The sequence below is a fragment of the Juglans regia genome, chromosome 13, assembly GCF_001411555.2.
Source record: "Juglans regia cultivar Chandler chromosome 13, Walnut 2.0, whole genome shotgun sequence".
NCBI lineage: Eukaryota > Viridiplantae > Streptophyta > Magnoliopsida > Fagales > Juglandaceae > Juglans > Juglans regia.
The window spans coordinates 11,898,502-11,908,655 of record NC_049913.1 but is presented as its reverse complement, the minus strand read 5'-3'; the positions used below and the strand labels follow the sequence as shown (position 1 = coordinate 11,908,655).

Here is a 10,154-nt window from a genome sequence, read left to right as displayed (position 1 = left end):
ATCTCATCATATCATTACAATTTTTTCAAATTTTTACACAAAATATAATAAACAATTCAACTTTTTCATATTTCAAAACAATTTTCTCAAATTTCTATACAAAATATAATAAATAATTCAACTTTTATTTTATTATTCACAAATCATCTCGACTCATCTCAACTCATTTCTGAATCCAAACCAGTGTATGTTTGTCTATAGAGAAGGAACAAGCTCGGTTCTGGACAAGGGAATGCCAAAAGGGCATTGAAGACTTGGACAGAGGAATACGTTCAATGGAAGTGGGATTATACTAATCGAAACTGGTGGTGAAAGTGGGGGATCAGCAAAATATTGAATACAATTATCGTTTCTTCTTTTCCCCGAGTTTTGTTGAATAAATTTGAGAGCATAGCATACAATGTAGCCTTAATTAGAGCACTATGACAATTAAAGCCACTACCACTTGTAGCAGTTTGAGTTTCCTAGCAAGATGCAGACCAAGTTCTACACATAATGCACAACTTTAGTTCTAAAAATTATCAACAGTCCGTAAAAATACATACATTTCTATCGCGGCAAGAACCCATGATGAGAAACTGCAATTTCAAAAGCTTGCATTCTTTCCCCACAAGCAAAGCCATTGCGATCATAAGATGATACTTCATTTATGTTCAGATCATTACAAGCCTTGATAAGCTCCTCGCCAACACGTTTCGCAGCTTCCTGGCACCATCAAAGGTCAGAACAAAACAAAGTCAAGATCACGTGGCATCACAATAACCACCACTAAGAAAAAGGAAAGTTCTTTTTTAGATGGAGTACTTACTATGGTGCTACAAGGGGAACACTGTCGAATAGATTTCTGCAAAGTGCTTCCATAAAACAAACACTTCTTATTTTGGTCATCGACCAGCATGGCATACAACTGCTTTTCCGAACAAAATACTGAAAGCCTTGGTCTTGTAGGTGTACCATTAAACTGGTCAAAAATAAGAAATGATGATTTCAATATATCAAGAAATAAACAATAGTTAATAATAAATTACTTTTCGATAATAATCAATGACAGAGAAGCAGTTCCCTAATACAAGGCAAGATATAAACCAAAAGATTGAGGGACATAAGCTTATTCCAGCTTTGTGCCATACCTAACCAAAGAAATACGATGAGTGGTATCTCAAAAGACTCATATTCTCTTGTCCTGTCTTGTTACAGTTGTGTTCCTTGTTAAAGGTAAGTGAATAAAAAAATTTATTGATACCCAAAAGAAGGGAGGAAAAAAAAAGATTATCTAATAGATTTTGTTCCACGACTTGTACATAATAATGGAAGTTAATGGAATTACATCCTGGCTTTTTATAATTGAAGATTAAACCCAGAATATTATTTGCAGAACTAAAAGACAAGATCACGAGGATGTACTTTCAAATAAAAATGAAATAGAGGACCCCCGGCATGAATAACCCCTAGTCTATTACAAAACCCTCACCAACTAATTATTTAGCAAAAGAAAAGGAGCCTAAGGAGTACCCACCAAAAGATTAGTTGATAGATTTATGCCGAATAAAAAGAACTCCAAGTAATATGGTCAATTAAAATTGTATAAAGAAAAGAAATTCACTAACAGCAACTTCTCTGTTCCTCAATAATCATAGCCAAGTTTAAAAGCCACAAGTCATGCTTAAATGATCTTAAATGCAACAGCAAAATTCCCTAAAAGAACAGACTACTCTCACAGAGGCATTATCTGTTCTCCTTGGAATGCAGATGAAAGTTTCTTAGAGAAATAACACACCATAAAGCAGCGATCCTAAACAGGAGACCCTCCCCCCCTCTCTCTCTCTCTTTCACAGGCACCCCAAAGGAAAAAATGCACCATGCATCACATTCTCATATGCTCTAGAAACAGAGAGATGCCATACCTTCTTTCGCATCCTCCTATTTCGTATCTTTGCACTTTCTTTTCTAGCATTTGCCCTTGCTTCAACAATCAATGGCTTCACAAAGAAAACTATGACAAATCAAGCAATTAAGTCAATCAAGACTGATAGAAGTAGAAACAGTAAATACCCTATAGGTATACGTTGCCTGGTTTGATTTTTGCAGCACCACACATAAACATGGACACACAGAAGAACACACACAGAAAAACACAGTCAGCATGAATCTATCACGTTGTGCTGCAAGCATCTTCCACATTTTGCACACAAAACTGAACAAAACACATTTTGGCTACAATAAGGGGGGAAATCAGGAATGAAAGTTTAGTTGTACTTACTTTTACTCTGCACGGGAAGGAATTTCAGGGGTTTCGAACAGATCCCAAAAGTAGAAGAAGACCTAAATTGGAGTACAGGAGCATTCACAAGATCCATATAATACTGTGTGGTCGTTTAAAAAAAAACGAAAGTGCCCAGAAGTGAGAAGAAGCTTTGGGAATGACTTGTAAAGGCCACCTTACCCTGCAAAAAGCCGGTTACCTATAAAACCCATAATGCCAGTGAAAAACTCAAAACACAACACAACAAAAAACCGTTGAGGAATTTTACCAAACATGTTATGCGCAAATCCCGGTTCACAGTCTATGTCGAACACCAAATAGTTAGGTTCACCTTAATAGGTGTACTAGGTGTACTAATCCTATACGTAAATTCTGTTCTAGGTTTTGCAGCAAAAGAGATGGGGGGCACCGTACTTGGCATGCCCCATACCCCAAGGGGGTTAGAAGGTGAAAATTTTCTAGAACTATAAGATAACAATATGGAACCTCAAAAACAACTTTGAACTGCCAAAATTGCTCATATCTACACCATTTATAATAAAAATTCAGTTCATGTACAGATACCAAGAATAGTGCAGAAAAGTAACCGGGGTAGTTTTTTTCATAGCAAAAACATGTTTTACCGAAAAAATCATCCCCAACTAATAACTTTGAAAAGTCTAGCATAGATATACTGCTTACCTTAGGAAATCCTAACAAGGTGAATTGATCCACAAAATTGGTAGTGGTGTCGCTACACACCCAGACAAAGATTTGAGTAATTTATTAACTCCCGTATCATTATCCGCCTCATGGACAATAAAGCTAAACTCAAGATGGTATATCTTCAATTAAATTAAAGTAATAGCCTCCAAACCAAGCAGCAGGAAAAATACGATCCCTTGCTGCCCAAAAATAAAATAATTAAATTCTTACAATCTAGCATGAATCTGTTGAAGGATTTTGTTAGATGATTTTGGGTTGGTTTGGATTGGTGTGGCACATCACATATTAGGCTATTAATTTTCTTCAAAAGTGGGGGTCTTGTTCAATCACATTGTCATTGCTCTTATTAAGTCTTGTCCTGAAATAAGGTGAAATGGACAATATATAGCATTTACCAATTTCACTTTTCGGTAAATACCCGCTTCCCAAATATTCTCCGACCCCGCCTATACATACTGAAAGTAGAAAATTTAATAAAAAACTCAACCTTCCAGCATGACGAACCGTACACACCCACAACAAACGCTAAAATTTTATTGTCTGTGTGGTTTTTTTTTTTTTTTTTGTTAGTTTCTGTATTTTTTCAAGCCGAATAAAGGAGGATTGTCGTTTGGGTCTTTCCGTCCGTCACTTGTCAACACGCATCCCACCAGAATGATGCCCAGCCGCCGATCTTTAAGACCACCAAATCCGGCATCCATTAGAGTAGAGCGTAGCCCGCACGTGCGGGAGTAAGTTTCCGAATCTTGTCTGCACGTGTCCATCACGCGCCACGGGGGAGCCTTTTTCTGACGCCACGCTCGGCTTCTCCGGACTCCTCGACTCTGGGACTTCCAAGATTGACTATCGACTTTCCTCCCAGGGTGACCAGTGAGATGCACGCGCCATTGCCGACTTTATGTGCACTGTTCACTCGTTTTGTTGTCCAGTTTTTGTTTTTGACCCGAGTGTGGTGTTGAGTTTTGGATCGGACGCAATCCAGAGCAAGAGCTGTTCGAGAGAGGCAGACGATGTTACGGCCAGTGGTTGTACAGCCAGGGCTCGTGCGTAGGTGCTGCCTACGCAATGGAGGTTGTGTGTTCGTGCGTGAAACTGGGTGCTCATGTCGTCAAGACTCGATTTGCTGATGCTTGCGGTAGGCGTGACGTCCGGGTTCACGCCATTGCTTGTGGATTTGTAGTTTGGCTATGTGTTTTTTAGTTGTAGTTTATTTGTTGTTATTTTAGTTAGTATTATAATATAAATAGGCTTTTAGATTTAATATCTATAGCAGTGTCCCGTACTCTTCCTCTTTGAGAGGACAAATGGGGTCGTGAAGTTCTGTTTTTTACAGAGCGCTTTCTCTGTTTGGAGAGAGTTCCTAGAAGTTAAGACAATGTCCGCCACAAAGGAATTTGTGTGTGGGGAAGCCCCAGAGCTGATGCGTAGTTTGGCTTATAGTTTGGATTTTTCATGTATAAGTCACATTTATAACTTCGGTTTATTAATGAAACGAGCTTGTTTCCATCAAAAAAAAAAAAAAAAAAACAATGAAATCACACAGATCGACATCCAACCAAGGCTTTTGTATAATTCAATTCTCCAAAATAAAAACCAAATTCAATCAAATTTCATCAAAATTCCGGGAATAAAAACCAACCCCATTGAACCATAACTGTCAGATTTCGTAATTTGACAATATCGAAAATCCCAAATTCAATTACTGCTGCAACAGTGAACGAATGTCAGGCACTGCTTGAAGATATTGCGTGTGTTTTCGTGAAGTAAAGGAATTGCAGATAGAAGTCTCAAGGAAAAGATGAAGTTGAAAAAGGAAAGAAGGATTTCATTCAAGCAAATCAACCATGGGTCTATTCGAGGCAACCCAACCTCTACAATTAGTCTAGAATATTCATGGTTCTTGTCTGATCGTGGTCTACGTTTTACCCTCCTTCTCTATATACCTCTGACACTCATAACAGAATTGAAATATGAAAATAGTAAGGATAACGGTAAATGACAGGGACTCAAACAGAAAGGGTCACAGCCCTTGAGCACTGCATTTCAAGTAAGTGAAACACAGTGTTGCGATAAATCAAAACAACCCGTGTAGCTTCCATACGCTGCGTTTCTTCTTCCATTACTCAAACGACGTCGTCCCACGATCTCCCACTTCTTCATTTTACTTGCACGACTTCGAACATAACACTTCACTTAATTTCACTTCATAGTTTGCCCCTTTCTCCCCGTACGCACTCCTCCATTCTAGGGTTTCCTCATGCCACTCCATCTCCACCATTGAGGACCCTAACAACGAGATATTACTTGCTGTCTGTTGGTGAGGAAACTCAATTCGACGATAGGCAGTGGTGTTGTGGCAGCATATTGGGGCAGTTGTGCAGCGAGCTTCACAGTGAGGCGGTATAGGTGAGGCGAAGCTTGGTGATGGTGGCAAAGTGGCGTTGGAGGAGTAAAAAAAAAACAGAGAAAAAAATAGAGAGAGATAGAGAGAGATACGTAGAGCTTACCGAATACCAACCTAAGATAGCGTGCAACGGTGTGGTGTGGTGGGCTAGGTGATGCGGCGTTGTTGGTGTGAGAGAGAGAGAGTTAGGGGTGTAACCGGTTCGGTCCTGTTCGGTCCGGTTTTGAATAAAATTTAAGATCGAATCGGTATGTATTAGTTTTATATTTTTTAAAATCGATTACGCACTAGTTATTCTTCTAAACTGGTATTTCTAGTTTTATCGATTTTCGATTCGGTTCAATTTTTCAGTTTATATATATATATGTAGTAACAAAATAAACATCGTAATAAAATTAGTTATAATTATATAATTATTAATAACTATACCAAAGGTGGAGAGCTTAATGCAGGCAACTTGTTCAACTATTATTTTTTACTTCATTCAGTGTCAAAGACCAAGTACAACCATCCTTTTAACTATAAACATCCATATGTTATAGTGAGTTTATATATGCTAGAATATATATATATATATATTAATATTATAAACTCCAATTAATTTCTTTACCCAACCCATATATGAAAGTCTCATATCTGCATGCATATATTAATTTCAAAGTAATTTCTTATATGTTATTATTCTTTATTTTATTTTTATTTATTTTTGTTGAACTTTCACAATTTAAAATAATATGAGATGTAATATGCAAATGCAGATGATAAAATCATTTTGGAACATACAAGTGAATAATGAGATTTTTGACTTAGCAGATGAATCGATGATAATGATATACAAATGCAGATGATAAAATCAATTTAAAACATATGATATGCAATGGAGCAAAGCCACTTGAAAGCTTTCATTCAACTCAGAATCTCAAATGCTTAATCAAACAAAACAAACAGAACTTTAGGCTAAGGTGGTCCTTAGAAAAAAAAAAAAACTAGGAAGTCCGCAACCCAAACATACAAGAGCATTCTCATTGGGTTCCCCATAACCTCTTTTTCCCTATAATTTGAGGAAAAATTTAGAGAATGCTCTCAAAACCTCATTCTATCCGAATCCCTATTTTAGGAAAAAGATTTAGGGGATGAATAGTGAATCATCTACACTTTCTCTCATACTCATATTTGTTATAGTTTTAAATAATAATTTTAAAAATATTAAAAATAATTTAAATTTTTATTTAAAATATTCACTAGAGTAATAGTTCAAAACATAAGAAAAAATATTGAGCAGTTAAATTTGTAAATGGAAGTGAAAGAAAAAAGTAATAAAGAAAGAGTAATGCTAGAGAGAAGTCACTACAGCAGTGCACACTTTGCACTCACTGTGTGGCTGCTTCTAGTTGATTGTTTCCAACACTCACTTGGGGGGATGTGTGGTCTAGATGATGCCACATCATGTGTGTAAAATGGATGCTCCCAATAATAACTTCTATCTATATTTATTCATAAAGAAATAATAGAGAAATATAATTTTAATAGAATAGAAAATTGATAGGGAATGAGATGTAGAAGATTTTTGAAATATGAGTAAAATTTAGGAAAAATTTTTAGATAATGTACTTTTTAGCTAAATTATAGGAAATTTTATGGGAACCTAATGTGAATGCTCTCATTGCAAATTAAACAAACAGAGCTTCAGTGCTTCACTATTGAGTATTGACGTTAGACAAATAAAGATTCTCAAGAAAAATTACCGTCGAAGCAGAGAGACGTGAGAGAGGGGCTGCTGGTTGTGTGATAGATGAGAGGGCTGCGCGAGACGTTGAGAGAGTGAGGAAGAGAGGTGAAGCTGGGAACGTTGGATGCAAAGAGGCCGTGAGTAGCAGAGAGGCGGAGAGTGAGGAAGAGAGGGGTGCCGATGGAGGGACTGGAGGATGCGACGGAGGCTGTTAGCCTGTTACGTGCAGCGCAGTTTTTGGAGAGGGGGGAATCTAGGGTTTCTAAGGGAGGGGGTGAGAAACTGAAACTGAAAGTAAAACAAAGCTTTCAGGGGGGAGGGGGAGGGGGGTGGGTTTGGGGGGAACGAAATCTGAGGGTTTAGGGGGGAAACAGCGCCGTTTCTTAGAGTGATTTAATACCATATAATTATATATATATATATATATATATATTTTGTTATAGTGATTTAACCTATTAAAAAAAATTGTTATAGACTTATAGTGATTTAATATAACTATATTAGTATAGTATTAGTTAATAGTCATAGTGATTTAATATAGATTAGTATAAGTACAACTATAGTTTATATTAGACTATTAGTATTAGTTATAGCTATATAATATATTAGACTATATAATAGTATTAATATCATACTATTAGTATAGCTATATATTAATATTAGTTATATATTAGTGTAACTATATAATATATTAGACTATATAATAGTATTAATATTAGACTTTTAGTATAGATATATATTAGTATTAGTTATAGTGATTTAGACTATATATTAGTATTTGTTAATTGTTATAGTGAATTTAATTTATTATAACTATATTATTGATAATATTATAGTGATAGTATTAGTATATTAATTTATTATTTAGTATAGTGATTTATATACTAATTTATACATAGACTTAAAGTATATTACTAATGGTAATATAGTATTAGACTCAAATATTATTATAAATATTAGTATTAGACTATTAGTTATAGTGATTAGAATAACTATATATTAGTATTTATTAATTGTTATAGTGAGTTTAATTGCATAACTCATAAAATTTTAGAGATGCCTAGAAATTAGAGTTATGGTGATACCCAAATGAAAATTTTGATCATTTGTAAAGTTACTGATAAGGTAATTAAGGAAAATCTTAGGAATGACCTTAAGGTAAGTACTTAACAAAAATTCAGCACAGGTCGATACATGTGTTATGTATTTAGCTGAAGTCGTCAATTGGGATAGGGATATCTATTATTGATCTAGTCACGGAGAATTGATGTCATTCATTAAGTTTTTAGTGAAATGAAGTCACACCTAATATGTGATCAGTGGGAGTACATATGGTAAATGGTGCGATTAGATAAGGTAATGACAAATATGTGTGCACGTAGAGACTTGTCATGCTCTAACCTCGATTTGCAAGAATATGCAAATGAAAGTTGAGTAGTGAAAAACTTATATTGGTGCCAAGGTAAAATACTCAATTAGATCATCACCATTTTGTGTGATCAAGTGAGAGATATAATTATAAGGGGTGTGATTACCAAATGGTGTACCTCTTGGAATGACACATTCCATGGTGATGGTTCCTATGAAGGGTGATGGCTAAGGAAGTGTCAAAAGACACATCCTTTTGATTTATACCACTTCTTAAGATTATATCATTTGCCAACCATTGAGTTACCAATGATTGTACTATTTACCAATTGGTGCATAAGGACCTATAAATAGGGATCATTGGTGCACAATTGCACTCGCTCAATTCTTTTTGTCCATACCAACTTGTGGGACAAAGACCCTCACAAGAGTCACCGTATTGCCAAAATTTCGTTTCTCTTTATTCCTCGTAATTCGACACATTTTGAGTAGATTATTTTGGTGGTGGACATTGGACAAAGTTTTATTTTCAATTAGATTGTAGAAAATCTTTCCAAATCAGTCTATTAATATGATAAGTAATTAAGTATTCATTGACTATGTAACACGTACATATTTTTAAAAAAGTTAATTTAAAAACCTTTATGTATTCCTTCATTTAAAAAACATATGCTTCTCACATGCTCAATGAATAAGTTATTTTTTTTAAATAGATTGGATAAAACTTCCTCCAACCCAATTTAGGAAAAAATTTTATCCTTTCAATAATGACACAAAAATGAAAAGAGTATATAGTTTTAGGAAAAATTCTATTTTTAAGTCAGTGTAAATAACAAATCTAGTAAAAGTACTTACAAAACATTATTTGATTTAAAAGAGAATAAAATAACTCTAATTTTAGAAGAGTAATAGTACAAGCAATACTCATATCTCACTTTTATCGTATTATATAAAATGTATAACTTTTCAACACCATTGAATCATTTTTTATATTTTTAAAAGAAAAAATCAAAAATTGATGGACTATGTCATCTGATCATAGTAGAATAAAAATAAGATGAGAATATAATTTATGAAAATTTTCAGTTGACACGGAAATGAATATATTCTTAAATATTAGTGTATATAGAAGTAATTTTAATGAGATGAAATTTTATAATACAATAAGAATATAATGGTTGGCGTCTACTAACCCACCATTCCCAACTAAATTTCCATTTGCTACAGCACACTGATCTGAAATTCCCCAATGCCGTCGTCAACTCATTACTACTTGAAATAACTGTAAATAAAAGACAAAATCTGAAAATTTTTACCATATTTAACATTTTTATGATTCAAAAGAGTCTTTATTTATTTATTATTATTATTGTTATGAAAGGGACCCCAATTTACTTTACAGTTCAATCCCATTGAGTAAAAAGATAACGGTTGTTAACAAAATAAAAAGATAATGTATTAAACACAATGATGAAAGCCACGAATAAAAACACCAAGAAGAATCATATCACTTGAAACAATAATAAAACCTTGGATGTGACGTCTTTATATCATAAGTTTGGAATATTTATTTTCTAAATTCCAGATTTTAGTGGGAAAGCTTTTCAGATAAGTTTTCTATTTTTTTTTGGTTGAGTATTTGTAAGCAAATGGTTAGGCAACGTCTGGATTTCGACTGAAGTGAG

General features: G+C 34.5%; 1 protein-coding gene across 3 annotated transcripts; it reads right to left on the bottom strand.

Moving 5' to 3' along the window:
* Window positions 1–322: 322 nt before the first annotated feature.
* LOC108988780 (50S ribosomal protein L18-like) lies at window positions 323–3,299 on the bottom strand. Of its 3 annotated transcripts, none has more exons than XM_018962136.2 (5): window positions 3,179–3,299; window positions 2,261–2,444; window positions 1,905–1,993; window positions 809–961; window positions 323–705 (listed from the first exon to the last, which is right to left on the bottom strand). In XM_018962136.2, exons 2-5 carry the CDS (start codon window positions 2,355–2,357, stop codon window positions 550–552), a joined length of 495 nt encoding a protein of 164 aa, XP_018817681.1. In that variant the 5' UTR covers window positions 2,358–2,444; window positions 3,179–3,299; the 3' UTR covers window positions 323–549. The 3 variants fall into 3 exon arrangements, with proteins under 3 accessions (XP_018817681.1, XP_018817677.1, XP_018817680.1); XM_018962132.2 differs by lacking the exon at window positions 3,179–3,299 and adding an exon at window positions 2,945–3,169; XM_018962135.2 differs by lacking the exon at window positions 3,179–3,299 and adding an exon at window positions 2,532–2,885.
* Between the last annotated feature and the right edge of the window lie 6,855 nt (window positions 3,300–10,154).

Coding starts and splice junctions, on each gene's coding strand:
- LOC108988780 (XM_018962136.2), bottom strand. CDS start 2,357: ATGGATCTTGTGAATGCTCCTGTACTCCAATTTAGGTCTTCTTCTACT. Junction 962..1,904: donor ATAGGAGGATGCGAAAGAAG/GTATGGCATCTC, acceptor ATTTTTGACCAG/TTTAATGGTACACCTACAAG. Junction 706..808: donor GTTCCCCTTGTAGCACCATA/GTAAGTACTCCA, acceptor TGATGGTGCCAG/GAAGCTGCGAAACGTGTTGG.